The sequence below is a fragment of the Saimiri boliviensis genome, chromosome 8 (genome assembly GCF_048565385.1).
Source record: "Saimiri boliviensis isolate mSaiBol1 chromosome 8, mSaiBol1.pri, whole genome shotgun sequence".
Classification (NCBI taxonomy): domain Eukaryota; kingdom Metazoa; phylum Chordata; class Mammalia; order Primates; family Cebidae; genus Saimiri; species Saimiri boliviensis.
The window spans coordinates 29,170,772-29,196,495 of record NC_133456.1 but is presented as its reverse complement, the minus strand read 5'-3'; the positions used below and the strand labels follow the sequence as shown (position 1 = coordinate 29,196,495).

Below are 25,724 nucleotides of genomic sequence, written 5' to 3'. Positions count from 1 at the left end.
TTTTGTGTGAACATATATTTTCATTTTTTCTTGGGTCTACACCTAAGAATGGAATTGCTGGTTCATATGGTATTTCAGTTAAGGTTATCCAAAGAAAGAGAACCAATAGAAAAAAAAAATATATATATATATATATATATGTATATGTGTACAAAGACAGACAGATGTATAGATGGACAGATAATGTGACAAAACTTTTTTGTTTAAGCAAGAGAATAAGGATAGTGAACGGAACAGACAGGGAAGGGATAAGGAAGAACACAGAACAGATGCAAGTTACTAATAAAATTCTAAGCTGGGCATGATGGCTCATGCCTGTAATCCCACAACTTTTGGAGGCCAAAGTGGAAGAACTGCTTGAGGCCAAGAGTTTGACACTGCAGTGAGCTATGACTGCACCACTGCACTCCAGCCTGGGCAGCAGAGTGAGACTCCATCTCTAAAAAATAAAATAAAATAAATTCTAGTTTTGGGGTCAGGTAAATGAGTTTACTGGTGCTCATTGTATTATTACCCTTTATATCTTACAAATATTTTACATATTCTTTTATATGTATAAATATAACAAAAGATATAACAAAAGAAAAATGCTGAGAATGAGAAAAAAGCTTAAAAATTAAAATATTTTCTAACAATGTTTAGAAAAATAAATACATTTCAATACTTAAATAAGGAGGTGAAAAAGATGCAAAGGCACCAGCTGAGAAGAAATGAATGCTGCACCACTTGAACAGAGCTAAAATACTACTCTTTTCCAAATATGTGATTCATGAAAGCAATATCAGAACCTGGAGTTAACTTGAGTATATAAGTATGGTAGACTCTAAAACCTAAGAGCTTTTTTGGAGCTAAATTTGGCAGAAAGAAGGAATTATTGTCCAACGTTGAAGAGACAATGATAAAAGCAACATATGACAGAGAAAGATATGATTATTTAACTCCAATTGTGCATTCTAGTTTTTCAATAAAGAATGAATGGTCTTCAAACGGAATTATACAGAAAGATGTTGAAGAAGGAACTGGAGGTCTGGTTTGGTGAAGGACAGAAATCATCCCCTTGAAATCAGCATGACATTCTCAGCTACCACACTTCTAAGTACTACCTTGGAGTCTGTTTATACTCACTGATACTCAATCCTTTGGAAAATTCTAGAAAAGATGACTAAATTGTATATAATTAGCCTTTTAAAACACTGTGGTGAAATCTTTGATGTTACTGAGGCCATGTAAATTCAAATCTAAATAAAATATGAACAAACAGTATCATATAGTAAATTTAAAGACAGTATATCACAACCAAGTGGTATTTGTTCCAGCAGTTAAGGATGAATCAACGTTAGGCAATCAATTGATATTACTTATTGCAATACCAGATATTTGCTAAAGAAGAATATTATGTAATCATTTCTATCAATTCAACAAAATTCAGTACATTTTCCTGATTTTAAAAAAACACAAAAATGTAATGAAATAGAAATTGATGGATATTTAATGTGATAAAACACATATACAACTCAGACCCAAATCTAGCATTTCACAGTCAGGAACAAGACAAGGATGCCCAGTATCTCCAATACTATTAATCAATTGGATGTATTAGCCAATGTAATCAGACCAAATCTCCACCCCCACCCCACAATTATAGGCAAACAAATTAGAAAGGAAGAAGAAAAACTATCTTAATTTTCAGGTAATCTGAGAGATATCTGAAAACCCAAGAAATTCAATTAAAAACTACCACAAAATAAAATAATCCAAATTAACACAAAAATCAATAGCTATCATACTCACGAATAACATCCAGTTAGAAGATAGAATGGACGAGAAGGCCTTACCCTAGCAGCAAAACAGATGAAATATGGCAGTCCTCCCTTATCTGCAATCTCGCTTTCCACGGTTTCAGTTACCCGTGGGCAATCTCAGTCAGAAAATATTAAACAAAAATTCCAGAAATAAACAATGTATAAGCTTTAAATTACATGTAGTTCTGAGTAGCGTGATGAAAGCTCTCACCATTCCACTCCACACTGTACATACTACCTGCCTCTGAGTCACTTAGTACCTAGCTCAGTGATCAGATCATCGTCGTGCTATTTGCAATGCTTGTATTCGAGAAACCCTTATTTTACTTAATAATGGCCTCAAAGTACAAGAGTTGTGATGCTGGCAATCTGGATATGCCAAAGACAAGTTGTAAAGTGCTTTCCTTAAGTGAAAAGGGAAAGTTCTCAACTTAATAAGGAGAGAAAAAACCAGCATGCTGAGGCTACTAAGATCTATGGTACGAACAAATCTTCTATCTAGGAAATTGTGAAGAGAAAAAAAAAATCATGCTAGTTTTGCTATCACACCTCAAACTGCAAAGCTGCAGCCACAGTGCATGATAAGTGCTTAGTTAAGATGCATAAGTTTGCATCTTAGTTAAGGCATTACATTTATAGGTGGAAGGCATGAACAGAAAAGTGTTGATTGATCATATTAGGGTTTGGTAATATTCAGGGTTTCAGTAATCCACTGGGGATCTTGGAATATATCCCTCAAGGATAAGGAGATACTACTGTGCTTAGGAATAAACATTTAAAAGAAATGTGCAAAGCTTATGTGAGGAAAACTTTAAAATACAGCTGTAAAAACAAAAACAAAAACTGGACTTAGACATATGGAAAGGCATCTAATTTGTGGACAGGATAATTCCACATCATAACGCTCATATAAAATATAATATGGATCAGATAAAAACATCAAAAGGTTTTTTTTTTCCCTGAAGCTAGACAAACTAATTTTAAAGAACACATAAAAAACAGAGGCAAGAATAGCCAGGAAAACTCTTAAAAGAAAAGCAATGACAGAAGTTAGTTCCACCAATTTTAAAAACATAAGATTTCTCTAAATAAATAGGCAGAAAGGGGCCAGGCCCAGTGGCTCACACTTGTAATCCCAGCATTTCTGGAAGCCGAGGTGGGTGGATCACCTGAGGCCAGGAGTTTGAGACCAGCCTGGCCAACGTGACTAAAACCCATCTCTGATAAAAATAACAAAAAATTAGCTGGGCATGGTGGCAGGCGCCTGTAATCCCAGCTACTGAGGAGGCTGAGGCAGAAGAATTGCTTGAACCCAAGAGGTGGAGGTTGCAGTGAGTCGAGATCATGCCATTGCACTCCAGCCTGGAAAACAAGAGCAAAACTCTGTCTAAAAAAAAAAAAAAAAAAAAAATGCAGAAAGACCAATGGACAAAACAGATCCATGTGTTCAGATATCTAGTATATGATTACACAGACATTTCAAATCATTAAGGGAAAACAGATTGTAAAATAAATGATGGTCCTGACAATCCTATTACCATTTAGGAAAAGATAAAATTAGATCTCAACCTTATATTATATCCCAGTGAAAAATTTCCAAATGGATAAGAGATCTAAATGCACAAAACATGAAACAATCTAACATGAAACATTGGTGAATTCCTTTATGACATGGAAGACATCATATGACCTTGGTTTCTAATTATGAGTCAAAAACAATAAAGTTCAACAACAGATTTCACTGGTAAGGCTGTGGAGGAAACAAACACTTTCATATACTACTAATGGAAATGCAAAACGGCACAATCACAATGAAGCTGAATTTGGCAAAACCTAAAAAAATTAAAGATACATTTACCCTATGACTTGGCAAATCCAGTGTTAAGATCTCCCCCAAAGACACACTTCAATAAATATAAAACAACATATGCACAAGGTTATTCAGTGGCATTATTTGTAATTTTTTAAGACTGGAAACAACCCAAGCATCTATCCATAAAGAAACTAATGAACAGTAGGGTACCCATATAATGGGGCATTAGACAGTGGCTGAAGAAAAAATGTAAATATTTCTCTAGACTATTATGTAGTGAAATTCAGGATATTATTGAATTGAAGAAAGCAAGGTGTGGAACACTATGGTTTATTACTTTCTGTGGAATAAAGGATATAAAATAAAAAATATATGAATAAATATATAAAGATGAATTATATGCCTATGCACTTTGTAAATATGACTATATACTTATTTCTGTATATAAATATATGTATTCATTTACTTAATTTTATATATATATCAAGATATATATGTTTAGAAGAAACACTGGAATGATAAACTAGAAATGAATAAAAATGGATCTCTATAAAGGCTGGGAAAAATGGAGTGGATGGAACAGGGATGAAAGGCAGATTTCCTTGAGTATAACTTTTAATATAGTTTTGACAAGTTAAATGTTCTAGATATTTGAAACATTAAATTAGATCAAAATTGTTAAAAAGTAAGTAAATCCTAAAATTTAAAACAAACTGAAACTAATGAACTTAACTAAATATCCAATTAGTAGAATAACCATAAAAGGAAAGAATTCCTTCACAATGACTCCTGAATAAAGGACTTTGTATCGATCCTCTTAGTGACAGATACAGTCTAATAATACAAAGAATTGCAAAGAAATCTTAATTTTTACTTGCAAGCTTTATGGCTAGTAGTAATATTACTATTTGAATTTTGGAAATATAAATCTGACACCTTAAAAAATATATTGCTGGATATAGCGAACAAATAAGTATATTACTGTTTTTAAGGACCCAGATTTTCAGTGTAAGAGAAGAGATAAAAATACAGAAACAAGTAAGAAAAAATTCTATTACGTTAAACTTGAATTAGATCCTTTTATAGTTCATAAGTCTGATGACTGGGTGTCATGCTCATGTGTGAGACATGCCTCACTTAAGGTTTGTTATGTCAGCATATTACTTGCCTATATATATATTTCTTAAATACATGAATTAGAAATATATCAATATTTATGTATGTATCTATTTATCATCTATCTATCTATCTATCTATCTATCTATCTATCGATCTCTCTCACATTTTAGCTATGTCACTGAAAGAGCCTAGAAACAGTGTCACCCAGGAGCAATGAACAGCTTTAAAGCTGAGATCTGTTTCTAAATACCACTTCCTACAAACAGAACTGTCGCCACCTGGAGAAACGACTGACTTCAAGTTTGGGACACTAAAGGAAAAAGGGTATCATGGAATATCTTCCTGTACCAGAAAGCCAGGATACATTCAAAGTCTAATTAATGGGGACATGTCAGAAGGGCACAGGCCAGCTAGAAGTTTCACTAAAAGGACAGAGAAGATCCAAATTTAAAATTATTTTGTCAAGCTGGAATGTTTAACCAAACTAACATGTTGAAAATAGGGAAAACTGTGAAGTACTGGATTTAGAATTAAAATCAGCTTTATAGGTACAGGATAGGATTCAACCTGCCTGACAGCAGATCATGTGGAAAAAAGCACAGATATTTTAGAGTTGAATATGAAACTAAAGTGAGATTAGATTACTAAAAAAAAAGAATCCAATATTACAAGCAGCACTGGAGATATTTAGGATTGAGATCGTGTGAGGGTAGAAACCTTATACTCTACCAAATAAGGCCCACTGATACTCAGTTTTAGGTGCTATATATTAAGAGAACTATTCTTGACATTTAAAAGGTAGAACTGCTATATATTAAGAGAACTATTCTTGAACTATTTAGGTGCTATATATTAAGAGAACTATTCTTGAAGTATTTAAAAATCAGAAATTGCTATGAGGAGGGAGAGCCCCGGCCCCGGCCCCGGCCCCAGGGCTCTCCCTCCTCCTCATAGCAATTTCTAATTTTTACATACTTCCCATATGCCACGCACTATATGAGATGCTTTTACAATGTGTTGTCTAATTTAACCTTACAACCTCAATACGGAGGTGGGTTCAATTATAATCCTCATTTTATAAGAAAATGGAGGCTTGAAGAGATTAACTGTCTATGTTAGACAGCTAACCAAGGTAACTGTCTTAAAGCTTATCTTAAAGCCACCTGATCCCAAAGTCTGTGGCCAAAATGGTAAAGAGTCTAGGGGGAAAAATGTTACATAAAAACACACCATTAAAGAAAGTAAATGGTTTTGAGCTTAGAAGAAGAAAAGGTTACAGAAACACTTGGAGGTATCTTCGAATATTTAAAAAGGATGACAGCTCCACTCTTTAACAACAAGTGAACTTCCTTGGGAGATGAAACACCTGTCAGGGCTATTTTAAGTGTGACTTTGGCACTGGGAATGGAAGTTCTCCATGGATTCTACCTTGACATCTGCTGCAACTCCAGTTCAGCATGCTACAGGCAGAATTTCTGTGATGCTACTGATCTCCTGCCATACCTCTCGCCTTAGTCTCAAGGGCTACACCTCTAAGCCCATATAATATAGCTTTCTGTTACAATATTCCTTCTGTTCCACTGATTCCAAAGCCATTCCTATTGCCAAAGGATAGGAAAAACTAGACTAGGGAGAGGATGCGGCTGTCAAACACAGCAGGGATGCAATCCAGGCTTCAGGTCAGGGAGGGCAGAGATGCAGTCAGGACCTCTGGTTAAAGAGAGACAGCTGCAAGTAAGGCCCCAGTTGAAGAGAGACTTCAGCACAAGCAGCAGCTATTTTAATTGACAAATAGAGCAGGCAACTGGGATTAAGCACAGCACATTGGAGGGAAAGGCCTCTGGCAGAAATGAAATGATAAAAACCTAGCACTGAAAGACTCTGCTTTGAGAATATGTAGAAGCCAAGACAGAATTCTGCAATTAGTAATGACCCTGAACCAAGAAACAGGTGTTTTCAGCCCAGATGGTGTGGGAGAGTAGTGGCAACTAGGGACACTATTGGCAAATTTGGCTAGGCCCAGCACAATTTTCCTAATGACACTGGTCAAGGGAGAGGACCCTGCATGACAACATCAGGCCCATTCTGTGTCCTTAAAACTAAGAGATGGCACACCACTAAAATTCCTATTTCCAACCTAAACATCCATTAACAGAGGACAGAATACATAAGTTATAGTGCACTGCAACAAAAACAACAAAATACGGAAGCATTGGTTATAAAACATAATTACCCAGTTGTACAGCCAGACTTTGTGTATCTTTTAAAAGCAGGAAATGCACTTACTTAAGAAAATAATACAAAATGAAAAAGTACCAGTTCGATCCATGAGTTTATACTGACAGTGACAGGATCAATGGATTCTACATAATGCCACCAGTGTCTGGGAACAAACAGAACCTGAAAACCAAACAAAGAATGGTTAGCACAAGAACAGGAAAAAAGGAATACAAATGAACTCATGATAATATTGGTGGAGAAAAGCGAAGCAAGAAAAAAACCTCACAATCCTTTTTCCTTTTATTTATTTTTTATTGACAAGTTTGCATGCTCTGCAAAAGAAACTGCTAGCATCTCTATTCTCTTTAATCCTGGACCTTCTTCATCTGCACCTAAATTTTAGTACATGGTTCTGAGATTCTAATTTTTCCTCCTTTCCATCACAAAATAGTTGTATGCATTTTGAGAAAGGGCATAGGTAAAACACATAGGACATGATTTCTGTTTTCTCACAGTTGGAAATACAGCCAATGAGAAGATAATGTATAGGAAGATGGCATTATAGAAGTGGTAAGTTAGAGAACAATGATGTTGGAGAATTTCAGAGGTGGGCAAAACAGGCATGAACTAGGGAGGTCAGGGGCAACATGGATGAAGGAAGTGTGATTTGAACCAGGGCTAGGAGAGCATTTAGACAGAGAAAAGAATGAGGACATGCCAGGAAGGATAAAAGGCAGCAAGACAGGCCAATATTCAAGTCCAGGAAATACAGAGAACACCACAAAGACATTCCTCAGTAAGAGCAACCCCAAGGCACATAATCCTCAGATTCACCAGGGTTGAAATGAAGGAGAAAATACTAAGGGCAACAGAGAGAAAGGTCGGGTTACCCACAAAGGAAAGCCCATCAGACTCACAGCAGATCTCTCAGCAGAAACCCTATAAGCTAGAAGAGAGTGGGGGCCAATATTCAACATCCTTAAAGAAAAGAACTTTCAACCCAGAATTTCGTATCCAGCCAAACTAAGCTTTATAAGTGAAGGAAAAATAAAATCCTTCACAAACAAGCAAGTACTTAGAGATTTCATCACCACCAGGCCTGCTTTACAAGAGCTCCTGAAAGAGGCTCTACACATAGAAAGGAACAACCACTACCAGCCACTCCAAAAACATACCAAGTGGTAAAGACCATCAACACAATGAAGAAACTGCATCAACTAACTGGCAAAACAGCCAGCTAGCATCAAAATGGCAGGATCAAATTCACACATAACAATATTAACCCTAAATGTAAATGGGCTAAATGCTCCAGTCAAAAGACACAGACTGGCAAATTGGATAAAAAGCCAAAACCCATCAGTGTGCTGTATCCAGAAAACCCATCTCACATCCAAGGATACACAAAGGCTTAAAATAAAGGGATGGAGGAAGATTTACCAAGCAAATGGAGAGAGAGAAAAAAAGCAAGAGTTAACAATTCTCGTCTCTGATAAAATAGACTTTAAACCAACAAAGATCAAAAGAGACAAAGAAGGACATTACATAATGGTAAAAGGACCAATGCAACAAGAAGAGCTAACGATCCTAAATATATACGCACCCAATACAGGAGAACCCAGATACATAAGGCAAGTTCTTAATGACTAACAAAGAGACTTAGACTCCCAAACAATAATAATGGGAGACTTTAACACCCCACTGTCAATATTTAAAGATCAACGAGACAGAAAATTAACAAGGATATATCAAGGACTTGAACTCAGACCTGGACCAAGCAAAGCTAATAGACACTTACGGAACTCTCCACCCCAAATCCACAGAATATACATTCTTCTCACCACATGGCACCACATGGCACCTACTCTAAAATTGACCACATCATTGGAAGTAAATCACTCCTAAGCCAATGCAAAAGAATGGAAATCGTAACAAACAGTCTCTCAGACCACAGTGCAATCAAGTTAGAACTCAGAATTCAGAAACTAACTCAGAACTGCACAGCTTCATGGAAACTGAACAACTGGCTCTTGAATGTTGACTGGATAAACAATGAAATGAAGGCAGAAATAAAGATGTTCTTCGAAATCAACAAGAATGAATACACAATATACCAGAATCTCTGGGACACATTTAAAGCAGTCTCTAGAGGAAAATATATAGCAATAAATGCCCACATGAGAAGCAAGGAGAGATCTAAAATTGAGACCTTATCGTCAAAATTGAAAGAGCTAGAGGAGCAAGATCAAAAAAACTCAAAACCTAGCAGCAGACAAGAAATAACTAAGATCAGAGCAGAACTGCAGGAGACAGAGACACAAAAAACCCTTCAAAAATCAATAAATCCAGGAGCTGGTTTTTCGAAAGATCAACAAAACAGACAGACCACTAGCAAGATTAATAAAAAAAAGAGAGAATAATCAAATAGGTGCAGTAAAAAACGATAAAGGTGATATCGCTACAGATTCCACAGAAATACAAATCATCATCAGAGATTATTACAAACAACTCTATGCACATAAATTAGTAAACCTGGAAAAAAAGGATAAATTCCTGGACACTTGCATCCTCCCAAGCCTAAACCAGGAAGAAGTCAAAACCCTGAATAGACCAATAACAAGGTCTAAAGTTGAGGCAGCAATTAAGAGCCTACCACCCAAAAAAAGCCCAGGTCCAGATGGGTTCACAGCCAAATTCTACCAGACATACAAAGAGGAGCTGGTACCATTCCTTCTGAAACTATTTCAAACAATCCAAAAAGAGGGAATCCTTCCCAAATCATTTGATGAGACCTACATCATCCTGATACCAAAACCTGGCAGAGACTCAGCAGCAAAAGAAAACTTCAGGCCAATATCCATGATGAACAGAGATGCAAAAATCTTCAATAAAATACTGCCAAACCAATTGCAACAGCACATCAAAAAGCTTATCCACCATGATCAAGTAGGATTCATCCTGGAGATGCAAGGCTGGTTCAACATACGCAAGTCTATAAACATAATTGACTACATAAACAGAACCAAATATAAAAACCACATGATAATCTCAACTGATGCAGAGAAGAAGGTCTTTGACAAAATTCAATAGCGCTTTATGCTAAAAACCCTCAATAATCTAGGTATTGATGGAATGTATCTCAAAATAATAAAAGCTATTTACGACAAACCCACAGCCAGGATCATACTGAATGGGCAAAAACTGGAAGCATTCCCTTTGAAATCTGGTACTAGACAAGGATGCCCTCTCTCACCACTCCTATTCGATATAGTACTGGAAGTTCTAGCCAGAGCAATCAGTCAAGAAAAAGAAATAAAGGGTATTCAAATAGGAAAGGAGGAAGTCAAATTATCTCTATTTGCAGACAACATGATTGTTTATCTAGAGGACCCCATCGTCTCAGCCCAAAATCTCCTGAAACTGATCAGCAACTTCAGCAAAGTCTCGGATACAAAATCAACGTGCAAAAATCACAAGCATTCCTATACACCAATAACAGACTTAAAGAGAGCCAAATCAAGAATGAACTGCCATTCACAATTGCTACAAAGAGAATAAAATACCTAGGAATACAACTAACAAGGAATGTAAAGGACCTCTTCAAGGAGAACTACAAACCACTGCTCAATGAAATAAGAGAGGACACAAACAGATGGAGAAACATTCCATGTTCATGGTTAGGAATAATCAATATCTTAAAAATGCCCATACTGCCCAAAGTAATTTACAGATTCCACACTATCTCCATCAAGTTCCCAATGACCTTCTTCATAGAACTGGAATACAACACCTTAAATTTCATATGGAACCAACAGAGAGCCCGCATAGCCAAGTCAATTCTATGCAAAAAGAACGAAGCGTGAGGCACCACACTACTGGACTTCAAACTATACTGCAATGCTACAATAATCAAAACAGCATGGTACTGGTACCAAAACAGAGATATAGACCAATGGAACAGAACAGAGGCTTCGGAGGCAACACAACATATCTACAACCATCCGATCTTTGAGAAACCTGATGAAAACAAGCAATGGGGAAAGGATTCCCTGTTTAATAAGTGGTGTTGGGAAAACTGGCTAGCCATGTGCAGAAAGCAGAACCTAGACCCCTTCCTGACACCTTACACTAAAATTAACTCCAGATGGGTTAAAGACTTAAACATAAGACCTAACACCATAAAAACCCTACAAGAAAATCTAGGCAAAACCATTCAGGACATAGGCGTAGGCAAGCACTTCATGACCAAAACACCAAAAGCATTGGCAACGAAAGCCAAAGTAGACAAATGGGACCTAATCAAACTCCACAGCAAAAGAAACAATCATTAGAGTCACTCGGCAACCAACAGAATGGGAAAAAATTTTTGCAATCTACCCATCTGACAAAGGGCTGATAACCAGAATTTACAAAGAACTAAGACAGATTTACAAGAAAAAAACAAACAAGCCCATTCAAAGGTGGGCGAAGGATATGAACATTTTACAAAAGAAGACATACATGAGGCCAACAAACATATGAAAAAATGCTCATCATCACTGGTCATTAGAGAAATGCAAATCAAAATTACATTGAGATACCATCTCACGCCAGTTAGAATGGTGATCATTAAAAAGTCTGGAGACAACAGATGCTGGAGAGGATGTGGAGAAACAGGAACACTTTTACACTGTTGGTGGGAGTGTAAATTAGTTCAACCATTGTGGACGACAGTGTGGCAATTCCTCAAGGACCTAGAAATAGAAATTCCATTTGACCCAGCCATCCTATTACTGCGTATATATCCAAAGGATTATCAATCATTCTAGTATAAGGACACATGCACACGAATGTTCATTGCAGCACTGTTTACAATAGCAAAGACCTGGAACCAACCCACATGCTCATTGATGATAGACTGGACAGGGAAAATGTGGCACATATACACCATGAAATATTATGCAGCCATCAGAATCAATGAGTTTGTGTCTTTTGTAGGGGCACGGATGAACCAGGAAACCATCATTCTCAGCAAACTGACACAAGAACAGAAAATTAAACACCACGTGTTCTCACTCATAGGTGGGTGTTGAACCATGAGAACACATGGACACAGGGCGGGGAGCATCACACACTGGGGTCTGTCAGGGGGAAACAGGGGAGGGAGAGCGGGGGGTTGGGAGTTGGGGAGAGATAGCATGGGGAGAAATGGCAGATATAGGTGATGGGGAGGAAGGCAGCAAATCATATTGCCATGTGTGTACCTATGCAAAATCTTGCATGTTCTTCACATGTACCCCAAAACCTAAAATGCAATAAAAAAAAGAATGGACAGGATGTAAGGAAAACTGATACAATACACAAAACCACTCATTCTATTTTGGCTATTAAAGACAGAAGAGAAAATGAATTGGCAACCACTTCACACCCTCTAGAATGGCTGTAAAAATAATAAAAAGGAAAACAACAAGTGTTCGGAAATATGTGAATAAACTGGAACCCTCATACAATGCTGGTGGGAATGTAAAATGGTACAGCTGCTATGGAAAATAGTTTGCAACTCCTCAAGAAGCAAAACAGAGGGTTACCATATGACTCAGCAATTCTACTCCTAGATATGTACCCAAGAGTATTGAAAGCATATGTACACAGAAAATTTGTACATGAATGTTCAAAGTAGCATTGCTTATAATAGCCAGCAAAGCAGAAACAACCCAAATGTCCATCAACTGATGAATGGATAAACAAAATGTTGTATATTTATACAGTGGGATATTATTCAGCTATAAAAAATGAAGCGCTAGTAACATTCTACAACGTGGATGACCCTTGAATACATTATGCTATGTGAAAGAAGTCAGACACAGAATGCCCTGTGTTATAATACTGTACTGTTAGAAACATCCAGAATGGTCAAATCTACAAAGATAGAAAAAGATCAGTTGTTGTCAGGGGCTGTGGGGAGAGGGAAATCCAGAGTGACTAACAGGCTCAGGCAACTGAGTGCAAGTGAAATTGTCTGAGTTGATAGCGCCTGAGTGAAGGAAGTAGGAAAAGAGCCAGTGAGATGCGTACAATGGAAGGAAGACAGGCAGGAGAGAACGATAATCAACAGAATAGTCTCCTTAAGTGACTAAGAAAATCTTTCAAATTATTAATGAAATATCAGACAGCTGATTCTACAGCTAGTCCAATGCTGTAAAGGGAATTTTCCTCACTGGGAAGCAGCACTAAGTACAATACCTTCGGAAATGTTTCAGTTAGTAATTTATGAAAACAACATCCATTCTTGCTTAAAAGCAAACATTCTGAGTTCCTTCTGCCCCTGTTGGCCCACACTTGGATGCATTCCAACCTGTGTTTATGTGTCTGGGTTCAGTTCTATCATTGAAGAGATAGATATTAACTGTGAATAAGTGTTCCAGAGATGCTCAAGTACCCATGCCTTGAACATTTTCTGCCTGCCTCCAAAGTCCATTCTCCTCTTTACCAATAGGAGGAGCTGTGTTCCCTCTTCTCATTTCCTTTCCAGGACCTGTGAAGCAGATGTCTGTGTCTGAAGCCTACCGCTGGGGAAACTTCCTGCTAATAGCAGAGCAGAGGGAAGGAAGCCATTCTCGTTGGTACTGCATGGGGAGGGGAAGCACATAGTAAAAGGACTTGAGAGAGTTCAGCTGTGGTGTCCCCTGGCAGGTCATTAATGTTTTAAAGCCCCATTACCTGTCCTGGGCTCAGTGTAACCATATGTCTTTGAGCTTTCTGGAACTGAGGAAAACGCTTTAAATCAGGATTGACAACATTGATTTTACTGAACACACTAGATTCTTCATAAGGAATTCTAGTTGGATAAAGGAAAGGAGTATCTTCAGGAGGAAAAAGATGCCATCGTTTCCTAATTAAAAAAAAAAAAAAGGTACAAGTTAGTACTCTGACCTTAAAGATAAAACATGTAAGAAGGAAAAAGATAAATGCTCATTTTTACTCATTTAAATTCAATCCCTAAGGAATAAAGGCACCATCAGTGGTCAACCTGGCCATCTCCAACTCAGTGCTAGAATCCCTCTGCAGATACCTGGTGGAAGGCTGTGCAGCAACTGAGGAGCCCTTCCATTCCTGGGACAGAAGCTTGTAAGATCATTCATTCTTATCTCAAATCAAAGTCTACCTTCTCATAAAAAGTTTTCATTTCTGATTCTACAGCTAGTCCATAATAACCCCAACTCTTTCAAATATCTGTATTCTTATCTTATTCGGAGAAAACACTCACAGTTCCATCTACCAAACAGTTTCCAGACTTCTCCCAGTTTGGGTTATAAATTCCTTAAGTTAAACATTTGCTAAGTTAATCTGTTAGGGAGTGGACATGCACAAATAATGCCACATAAATAATTAGTATAATGTAGGAATTTTCAAAAAGAAAACTGTAAAATGTTTGTCACTTAAAACAGTTTTGAAAATGGAAACATCAGACCAATGCTTTATGCCAATAGGGGAAAGACATCTGAGGCAAAAGTGAGAGAAGTAAGAGAAAAGAATGAGACCCCAAAATCTAGTTGTCTAGAATGGGCAAGCAAAGAGAAAGGAGCAAAAAAGCTAGGACTGAGAAGAGAAGCCCAAAGCCCTCTAGTGACCCCTTGCAGTTGTTAGAGTGGGGCTATCAAGTCCTTTCAGAACCAAGAAACAGTGGCTGCTGTTTTCAAACTAAGAAGTGTATACTGAAGTCTTATTTCGCTTTGGAAATTTGAAAATTTTATAGAAATAGTGAAATGCTTTACTCTTCAGTAAATATTCACGTTCAGGCCATGTGTAGTGGCTCACTGCCTATAACCTCAGCACTCTGGGAGGCCAATGCAGAAGGACTGCTTGAGGCCAGGAGTTAGAGATCAACTTTGGAGCATGGTAAGCATAGCAATACCTTGTCCCCATAAAAACATTTTCTTAAAAAATTAGCCAGGTGTGGTGGCATGTGCCTGTAGTCCTAGCTACTCAGGAGGCTGAGATGGGAGGATTGCTTGGGCCCAGGAGTTCAAGGTGGCAGTGAGCTATGATTGTGCCACTGCACTCCAGACTAGGTGACAGAGCAAGACCCTGTATCAAAAAAAAAAAAAAATTCATTTTAGAGCTATAAGGCAGCCTATCAATTTACACAGTCATCAGCTTAAAAACCACTGAGGTTCAAAAACTGCTTCATCTTAAAGCTTTAATTTAATTTAAACTTAATTTAAGCTTTAAGAGCTGCTCCATTCCACTGTATGATTAGTTTGAAAGCAGTTTTCAATATTCATATGCTTCGAATGGTAGAGCTGGAAGGGCTCTGAAGAGATCATCAGTCTAATTTCATTTTCAAAGTAGTGGCAGAAAGACTCAGAGCTTGCTCAGTGGGGTGGTGGTGGATTCAGAACTAGGTCACAGATCTCCTGGCTTCTCCAGATCCCAGTTCCTTTCCCTGCACCATAGCAATATTTCCCAAAGGAATGGTCATAATGATAAACATCCCATCCAATCTGCTTTGTTTGGCATAAAAAATGTAAAATGCATGAATCCTATGAGAAAAGGTATTCGATCATCATGTCATCTCCTGCTTTAAAAACCTCTCATGGTCTTCATGCTGAAAGAATAGAGAATAAACAGTGTTTGCCTGGGAGTCAAGACCCTGGGGCCTCAAGCTACCTGCCTTTCTGGTTTACTCCCTCTGTCTCCAATGAACAACCTACACTGGACAACTCAAGGGGTCCTCTCTATACCGCATGCTTTCCCAGGGACCTTCTGCCCTTCCCATCTGGGTCTTTTGAGCATTTATTCATCCTTCAAGGTCCACCACAAAAGGCAGCTCCTCTATGAAATCTTCCCTGATCTTTCCAACAGGAACAGGACCTTTTCCACTTTTCAGTCCCACAGCTCTGTGAAACCTTCCTCTAGAGCACGGGCATTCTGCCTTGTATTCCAGCTGTCTGTCGGCTTGCCTGCACTCTAGCTGTAAACTCTCCCATGGTAGAGAGGGTGTCTTACTCCCTCACCTCTGTATCTACTGTAACACATGGTCCCTCTTTTATCATTCTGTAATTTCCAGAGTTTTTCACATGTGAAATGTATCCACAGACATACTGACTGATTCTCTTGAATCCACTTTCATGTCTAATAGGTCTGAGAACTTGCACACGGCCTTTTCTGTTTTACTCTCTGTGATGCCCTGTAAATGTCCCACATCGGCAGGAGAAAAGACTGGGGCATTGTTAATTAGGGGAAAACAGGCTGCACATATATCTGAGTACATCCTCCAAGTGGCACAAACACTTAGACTCTCACAGAACTCCAGAAAACAGGTATATCAAAAGCACTGCCTGTCCCTTATATCTTCTGGAGTCCACAGATAGATGGAGACAAAAACTGACCAAAGGTAACAATATACCATATTGTGTCAGGTAGGTAAAAACTAAAATTCAGAGTTGAAAGGGTCCAGTATTTTTCAAACCAGGATCGCTGGCATCCCTTGGAAGGGAGCTTGAGGGTAACAGTGAAGCCTCTTCCTTTCAACAAACTGCTCTGCTCTTATTTATTTAGATTTGGAGAAAGCGTGTTCCCATTTTTAAATAGAATTTTGAAAATGATAATCTGGTAAATGTAAAAAAGAAAAGCTAAGCACAGGCAGGGCATAGTGGCTCATACCAGCACTTTGAGAGGCCAAGGCAGGAGGATAGCTTGAGGCCAGGAGTTCAAGACAAGCTTGGGCAGCATAGCAAGACCCCATCTCTACAAAAAGTTTTTTTAAAAATATTAGCTGGGCATGGTGGCAAACACCTGTAGTCCTAGGTAGTCGAGATGCTGAGGTGGGAGTAGGGCTTGGGGTCCAGGAGCTATGATCATGCCATTGCACTCCAGCCTGGGCAACAGAGCAAGCAAGACTGTCTCAAATGTCCCTAATTTCCAAATAAATAAATAAATAAAGACCAAACAGAGAGCTGTCTAGCTGACCTGGGAGTGGAATCCCAGAGTTCCAGAATTAAGTCTTTGAAGACAATCTTGATCACGGCAAGGCACTCACCGTAAACCACCATTTCAACTGTTATTTCAGAGGAGGAAACAAAACCAGAGGTTAAGAGGTCTGCCTAATCATGAGACAGGTTGACAGGATGGGGCTGAGACTGGGCCTTGGGGTACTGCCCTATTCTCTCTGCCACCCCGACTGCATGTGTGCACATGAGCACAGACACACACACACACACACACACACACACACACACAAATTACCTTCCTTGTACCTGGAATACCAAGTTACAACCATAGGAGTCCAGATGACAGGGTGTGTGGGCTCCAAAGGAGCCAATCCACAATGTACTTTCCTGTCCATTTCTTCCAGGAAACCCAAAGTCAGACCATTTCACATCCTGTTTTGAAATAAAGTTGCAATCCATCAAGAACTAACCAACTTCTCTGTATGGTAATGTTGCCCATTTTCACTTGCACATCTGTTATTTGTCAGTTGGAATACTCTATTATGGAAAATGCTACAGATGGAAGAGGTTAGGTTTCCAGGGCAGCTTAAGAAATCTTTTTAGCTAATAACATATCTGAATAACCACACTAACAGTAGTCATTCAACAAATATTTACTGACTACTTAACAACATGCCAGGCACTGTTCTGGAAGCTTGTAATGAATCAATGAACAGAGGAGACAAAATGCTCACTCAGATGAAGCTTACATTTTAGAGTTGGAAACAGACAATAAACAGACACGATGATGCTGATACTTAGGGAAAGCGTGTTTTGGGCAGTGAGAACAGTGAAAGCAGTGGAAACGGCATTATTTCAAATACCTCTGAGACGCAACCGAGGAAGTCAGAAAGCCATATTCCCTCTAAGCAGTGCAGATATTTGTATATATAAGCAATTTACTAACTTCAGTGACTACATAAAAGAAGCCTTCTCCTATGTTAGTGGGGTTACTTTTTAAAACTATTGATGCTGGAGCCTTAGCTCATATCTACTAGATCAGAGTCTTCAGATGGGTTTGTCAAATACATCTTCTGAAATACACATCTATGGATGGCTTTCAACTACTCCCCACAGTCATGAACTTCTTAAGTGCAATGATCTTTAGAACAGAGACAGCATGGTGCTCTGGACTTAGACTCTACATATGCCTAGTTCTGTGGGCAGATCCTGCCCAAGTCAACTACTGGGAAAAACCTATACTTAGAAGCTGATGGCACATTTGCAGCAGAAAAATAGGGTCACATATAAACCTAAATCCATATGATTAAACAGATTTATAAGCTAGAAGAGAAAAAGAACATACTAGTGAACCAGGCATGAAGGTTCTGCCTTATTTTTATTTTCATCATCAAGTTTTCCTTTCAGTTTTAAAAAACAAAAGCCAAACAAACAAACAAACAAAAAAAACCCACTTCTACATGCAGAACATGGTGCTCAATGCTGACACTTCTTCACTTCTTTTATCAGCAACTGCAGTCTAAATTTTCTATTTTTAGAGAGAAAACATTAACAGATGTATACAAAGAGAAAGGATTTTAAAGAGATTTAATGGATGGTTTTGAGGAAGACTAGAAAGAGCATTTTCATTTTTGTTTTGACTGATGAAAATGGCTGAATACATGTGCACATAACTAATGTCTGTCATAGAAGGGAAAATTTTTGCAAGGTCATCACCACTGTAAGTGCACATGGCTCACATGTGGCAGTTCCAGTGGGTGGCAAATATCCTGTTCTCTCCACATATAGGCCATAAGCTCCATACTGGGAGCTTACCTGTTTTCTCAATGCCTAATTTCGTACCTGGCTCAGGGTCAGTGCTTGGAACACAATGGCTGCTTGGGAAGGAAAGAATAATCTGTTGACTTATGACAGTTCACAAAGTTCAGGCCAGCAACATTTTTGACCATCTACCATATACCTGGTATGATGCTGGGTGTTGGGGATACAAAAATTAATATAACACAGGCCAACCCTTCAAATCTAATAATGAGAGATAATCCCATAAACAGAGCCTAACAAGTGCTCTGACAGAAGTATGCAGGGTATGCTTTAAGATCCCAGCAGGAGGGCCCTGCACCCAAGCAGGGAGCTTAGGGGAGGCTTCCAATTAACTTGGTCCTTGTTGAACAATTTATCACACCTCAGTCGGAAGAATTTAACTAAAGGTAGCTGAAAGTCATTCAGTATCTAAAGGAAAAAAGAGAGATTTGCCGTAGCTAAGAAGAGACAGGTTATGTGATTCTTAATCTTATAGATACATCCCTTCAGGAATCTAATAAATAACAAAGCCTCTTCTCAGAAACACACACACACACACACACACACACACACACACACACACACACACAATTTCATATATACTGTCAAGGAGGTGACAGACTAACCCCACATGAAAAACTCTTTTCTAGAGCCCTGCTTTGGAAAGAATCACTGAAGGAAGATTTTTCTACAGGGTGAGGTTACTATAGGAGAAACTGAGGAGAGGATTCCCTGACCTCCTTTCTAACAATAATGCCTTAAAAAGCAAACCTGTCAGCCGGGCGCAGTGGCTCATGCCTGTAATCCCAGCACTCTGAGAGGCTGAGGTGGGAGGACTGCTTGGGTCCAGGAGTTCAAGACCAGTCTGGCCAATGTTTGGTGAGGCTCTATCTCTACAAGAAGTTTTTTTAAAATATTGGCTGGGCATGAGGGCATGCACCTGTGGTCCCAGCTACTCAGGAGGCTAAGGAGCGAGGATCACTTGGGCTTTGGAGGTCAAGGCTGCAGTGAGCTTTGTTTGTTCCACTGCACTCCAGCCTGGGTGACAGAGAAAGACCTTGGCTCAAAAAAACAAACAAAACAAAAAGCAAAATTGTCGATGTAAAAATAGACAGCATTGAGAGTTGAGATTATCTTCCCATTGAAGTTCAGCTACTTACGGCTTGTCTGAAGTCACTGCGGGCCCAGGAATCTGTCTTGAGTTTTGCTAGAAACAGCAGCCTGTTTGGCTGCTATATAAGTAAAACCAAAAAGGGTGATCAGTGCGGTGATCTGTCCGGGAGTCTACTCACACATATTTCCAAGAGCTGGAAAAATCTTTAAAAATCATCTATTCTCAGAAAGCTCCATTCTACACCATCCCTGAAAAGAGCAACAAGGAGCTGGTTGACCACTTACTACAAAATCAGTATCTACGTCCTGGTAGCTTACAGAGGAGGGTCCTAGATCTGCTTTCTGTAACTAAAGAGAGTGAGTTTATTTTCTGCCAGAAATTGCTATTTTTAAGTTATCAGAAAAAACTGTCCAGCTTCTCCTTTTTTTTTTTTTTAACCTAGACACAGCAGCATTAACTTTTCCTTCCAATTGCTCTTCTCTCAATTTCCTTTACTTTGTCAACAGCCCTAAAGCCTGGCTTCCAAACTGAACCCCAGACAGTCTACACAGAACTGGTATCCATGGAACTGTAACATTCCATCACCTGGACATCATACCATTAACGCACTGTCAGGTGGCATTTTTATTTTTAAGCAACTAAATTATACCAAGGCTAATATTGGGCCCCCCCATCTCTTACTTGCAGACTGTTGCTTAGCATATCTTTTCAGCCTTGACTTATAGTCAAGAACTAGCCTAATATTTCCTAATTTTCCTTGTGATTTACTCTTTGACTTACTTATTATTTAGAAGTGTAATGTTTCATTTCAAATATTTGGGGATTTTTCAGCTATGTTTCTGTCATTAATTTTTAATTTAATTCTGTTTTGGTAAGAGAACATACCTTGTATGACTTAAGTCCTTTTGAATTATTGAAACTTGTTTTATGATCCAGAATATAATCAATCTTGATAAATGTTCCATGTGTACTTAATGTGTTTTCTGTTGTTGGGTGGAGTGTTTTATAAATGTCAATTAAATCAAGTTGATTATTCAAGTCTCCTGTATCCTTACTGATTTTCTGTATTATTTGTTTTGCCCATTACAGAGACAGAGGTATTGAAACCCCGCTACTATAATTGTGTATTTGTCTTTTTCTCACTCTAGATTGGTCAGTTTTGATCATGTATTTTGAAACTGTTACTGGGTTCATACACATTTGGGATTATTATGCCTGCTCGGTGAACTGATCTTTTATTGTAATGAAATGACCCTCTCTACCCAGGGTTTCCTTGTTCTGATGTCAACTTTGCCCATCTCCTCCTTTGATTAGTGTTAGCATGAAAAAGGAGTACTTACTATATGATTCCATTTCTATGAAATTCTAGAACTGCCAAACCAACCTGCAGCCAAACAGGAAGCAGATCCGTGGTGTCTGAGAACGAGGGTGTAGGGAAAGACAGGTTATGAAGGGACACGGGGAAACATTTGGAAATGATCAAAATGTTTGTCATCTTGAATGTGGTGATGGTTTCTTGGGTGTATGCATATGTAAAAATTAATCAAATTGTTCACCTTAAATATGTGCTTTTTCTGTTCATTACATACAGTTATATCCCAAAAAGCTGTGTTTAAAAAATATATACAATCCTACTAGTACACTTTGGTCCCACTGTCTCAAGACTAGAGCTTTGTTCACCATTGCATTTGTACCATCAGTGCAAACGTCAACACTGTAAAATAAACAAATATCATCTTAGTAGTATTATGAAAATAATTTTGATCTCAAAGATCCTCTGAAAGGGTGTCAGGGAACCCAAGGGTCTATGGGCCACTCTGGTTTACAACTTCACAACTGTAATTACTCTATTTTTTTCTGCTCTGACTCCTCCTCTAAGTAATTCTAAAATAGTTTCTTATGAAAATACATTTAAAGTCCTACTCCAGATTAAAATTATAATACTTTAATCATGTTCACAAACATTTTATAACTTAAAATTATATACGAATACCATTTAAGACCCTCCCAAGTATGGCTGATGCTATCTGTCTGCTCTGTGCAAGCCCCTGCCCAGTCTCCCCACTGACCTATGTTCTCTCTTACCTTCTGGCCTCTGCTCATGCCCTTTCCAATTTCTGTCTGTTAAAGTTCTATGTTTAAGGGCCTGGCTCAGGTTCAGCCTTGGCTATGAAGCCTTCTCAACTACTTGTATCATATCCATCTGTCCCTTGCCTTCCTTCCTATATGTTTTATTTGGATTGCTATTTAAATGGTAAGTGACACAGAACATCTGTGTCTTTAACAATATTGTAAGCTCTCTGGGCTATGTTTTATAACTTTTTATTCCTGCAAACTGCTAACATAGTGCTGAATACGTAATAGGTATTTCAATGATTACATAAGTGTGTTTTTTCCTACTCTCACCATTTCTTGTTTTGATATTTCTCTGGTCTTTAGGACCCCTCAGAGAATGTTTAGACTTAAACACCTGGCTTCACCTTTGTCAAACTTTCTGTTGCTTCTAGTTAGTCACTGTAGCATTTGTCAGCCTTGGTAAGAAATTCTTAATACCTCTGGCCCTCTACTATTTTTATAAGTTTTTACTTTCAGCCTCTACTTGTAGTTTCCTCCTATTAACTCTTTTCTTCCACAAATTAGATTCACTCATTGATAAATATACTGATATGACTGGAAAATATCCTGTAGCCTCAAGATGGCCTAAAAGTATGGTTTTGACATTTAAATGACTTTTGTGTATAGAAAATTAAACATTATTTTTTAGTTATGCATCATATCCTTGACTAATCCAAGCAAAGCATCTGCTATGGACATTTTGTTCTCTACTTTCCTAGAAAGGTAGCAAATTTGTGACAGTACCGCACAAAATTTCTTTCTCTCAGACTCATTAGGTAAGAATGACAGGTTTTACCTTTTGCAATTATCAATAAGTATCATCATAATTGAAGTTATAAAGAATTAACATGTAACAAAAGGGATTTTGCCTCAAGAATGCTACTCAGGTAGATTCTATTTTCATGATTTGAATTGGCTACTGAAAGTCAGGAGCCTTGTTAAGTCACCAGGACACAGAATCCCAAAATACAGTAGATGGAAGATTAGTTGTAACATGTCTTCCACTTGAGCATGTTGAAATTAAGGCCTATTTGGTAATGAATAATGGGGTGTGAAGGCCAGTGATGCTCTCTGATGAGACAAGTTGGAATGTAAGAATAAAGGTGTTTATCCAGCCTATAGATGGGTAGAGAGTTAATTACCTCTTTTCTGTTTATGTACCTAACATAATTTTTCTAAGGAAAAAGAGGCTCAGACAATTGCTAATGTATAATGTCCATTTAAGGGGCTGTTTGAAATTTGAATTTAAGTATTTATCCTTCATAAGTTTTGTATAGTAATTAGAGTTAATTACATTATTTTTAAAGTTGCATTTTTGGCAGGGCACGGTGGCTCACGCCTGTAATCCTAGCACTTTAGAAGGCCAAGGCAGGCAGATACTTGAGTTCAGGAGTTCGAGACCAGTCTGGCCAATATGGTGAAACCCCACCTCTACTAAAAATCCAAAATTTAGCCGGGTGTGGTGGTGCATGCCTATAATCCCAGCTACTCAGGAGGCTGAGGCAGGAGAATTGCTTGAACCCAGGAAGTAGAGGTCGCAGTAAGCCAAGATCATGTGACAGCACTCCAGCCTAGGTGACAGAGTCAGGCTCTGTCTCAAGAAAAAAAAAAAGAAATATATGATCCAGAAATCTTACTAATACTTTAAAGGTTTTTCTGATAAGCACAGTGATATTAACGAATGTGACTTTTTGAATAATGAAATGTATCAAGTATACTCAAAATGTATCAACATTTGGAAGATCTACATAATTCAGTAAACCAGTATTTTCCAAATGATCCATGAATAAAATTACATAAGATCCATTCTGTGCAAGACAGACCAATGGATTTATCAAAAGAGAATAGAGTTCATTCATTACAGCAGGCGTCCCCAAACTTTTCACACAGGGGGCCAGTTCGCTGTCCCTCAGACCGTTGGAGGGCCACCACATACTGTGCTCCTCTCACTGACCACCAATGAAAGAGGTGCCCCTTCCTGAAGTGCGGCGGGGGGGGGGGGGCAGAAAAATGGCCTCAGGGGGCCGCATGTGGCCCGCGGGCCGTAGTTTGGGGACGCCTGCATTATAGGTTCAGATTTTATACTGCAACTAATGAACCTTTAAGAAACTACCCCTTATCAAGTTTGGTATGGTATAAAAAATCCACGATTATCTGAAAAGGCTGTTATTAATAAATGCTCTTCCCCTTTTCAGTTTCATATGTGTGAGAGGCAAAGTTTTCTTCATATACTTCAAACAAACCAACAAATTGCAACAGCTTGAATGGAGAAGCAGAGAATCCAGCTGTCTTCTTACAGCCAGACATCAAGGAGACATACCATAATGTACAACAATCCATCCCTCTAATGACATTAAAAATTTTTGAATACAGTTATTTTCTTAAAAATATTTTATATGTTAACATATAGTGGGTTGTGTCATTTTAAACATTTTAAAAATGTACATATTTTAATGTTTACCTACCCACCATTTTATGACAGATATAAGAAAGCTTGAAACAGCAAGTAATAAGACTTGGTGACTGAATGAATTAAACCGATACAGGTACCTGTGATGTAAGAAGACTTGGTGCCCAGAAAATTTTGAGACAAAAGATGACATAATCTTAATGGACTTGGTTATTCATAGCAGAATTAATTGCCATGATATGAGCTGACAGAAAATGCATTCAACCAAAAAATCAGATTTTATAAGGGCTCAGTTAGAATTCCAGCACATTGGTAAAACACTACCTTTCATATCCACACTTAATGGACAGGTCACACACCTGCATAGTGCTGCCTTGCCTGGGATGGGATAGAACTACTAATGGGGTCAGAGCAAAGACTCATCCAAGGCAGAGTAAGCTTAGACTCAGAACAGAGAGTACCAGTAGGGCTGAATGTATGCAGACCCTCTGTAGGCACAGTAGCAATTGAGGCTCTGGAAGTAGTTAAAGCTCTGAAGGCAGACTATTTGGGTTACCCCTTCCAAGTTGTATAATCTTAGAAACAGTTTACCTAACCTCTTTGGGTCTCATTTTTCTTAAAATGGAGATAATTATTAAATCATAGAGTTACTTTGAGGATTATAAAAGTAAAGTATTAGAAAAGTTCCCCCCAAAAAGTAAGTACTTGATCAATGTAACTATTAAACAATATTTTACCTGAAATATGGAGTAAAGCACTAGTCTAATTTACAGAGTGGCAGGGGGTGGGCATGAGAAATATAACAAAACACTTTTAAAGTTAACTATGAAGTCTGTAAATTCCATAATTAAAGAACCATAAAGTGATCACAATTAAGGTTGTAAGAATAACATCTACCTTAAAATTATCATTTAAAAATGAGTAAATAGTAGATTTGGTATTGACTTTGGATTCAGAGGCATTTACTGAATGTTTTAAAAATCTATGCACTTCTTTCATGGTTATGAGAATGAAAAAACATTCTCAACTAACAACTATGAGAGGCTGGGCTTGCTGGCTCATGCTTGTAATCTCAGCACTTTGGGAGGCCGAGGCAGGTGGATCTCTTGAGGTTGGGAGTTGGAGACCAGATTGGCCAATATGGTGAAACTCTGTCTCTATAAAAAAAAGACAAAAATCAACTGGGCACAGAGGCAGGCGGGGTCAGGGGGTGAGTGGTGGCTGTGGCAGGAGAATTGCTTAAACCTGGGAGGCAGAGGTTGAAGTGATTCAAAATTGCACCACTACATTCCAGCCTGGGTGACAGAGTGAGACTCCATCTCAAAACAACAACAACAACAACAACAAATAACTATGGGGCAAGGTGACACATTTTTCCTTTTTTTAATAAAAAAGCAAAATT

The 25,724-nt window shown here is 38.3% G+C and overlaps 1 protein-coding gene and 1 non-coding gene across 4 annotated transcripts in view; one reads left to right on the top strand and one right to left on the bottom strand.

Moving 5' to 3' along the window:
• The window catches only part of HSPBAP1 (HSPB1 associated protein 1), a 56,746-nt gene that overhangs the window by 2,882 nt on the left and 28,140 nt on the right, over nucleotides 1–25,724 (bottom strand). For 2 of the 3 annotated variants that reach the window (XM_074404250.1, XM_074404249.1), the window contains 4 exons: nucleotides 19,844–19,915; nucleotides 17,179–17,315; nucleotides 13,651–13,822; nucleotides 7,051–7,134 (listed from right to left, as the gene is read on the bottom strand). In XM_074404250.1, coding sequence (XP_074260351.1) covers nucleotides 7,051–7,134; nucleotides 13,651–13,822; nucleotides 17,179–17,315; nucleotides 19,844–19,915 — 465 coding nt within the window. The remainder of the gene's footprint in view (nucleotides 1–7,050; nucleotides 7,135–13,650; nucleotides 13,823–17,178; nucleotides 17,316–19,843; nucleotides 19,916–25,724) is intronic. The other variant, XM_003941657.3, reaches the window with a different exon arrangement.
• Nucleotides 4,690–4,788, top strand: LOC120367281 (small nucleolar RNA U13). The gene has a single exon (XR_005581696.1). It is a non-coding gene; the product is annotated as a small nucleolar RNA U13 (small nucleolar RNA).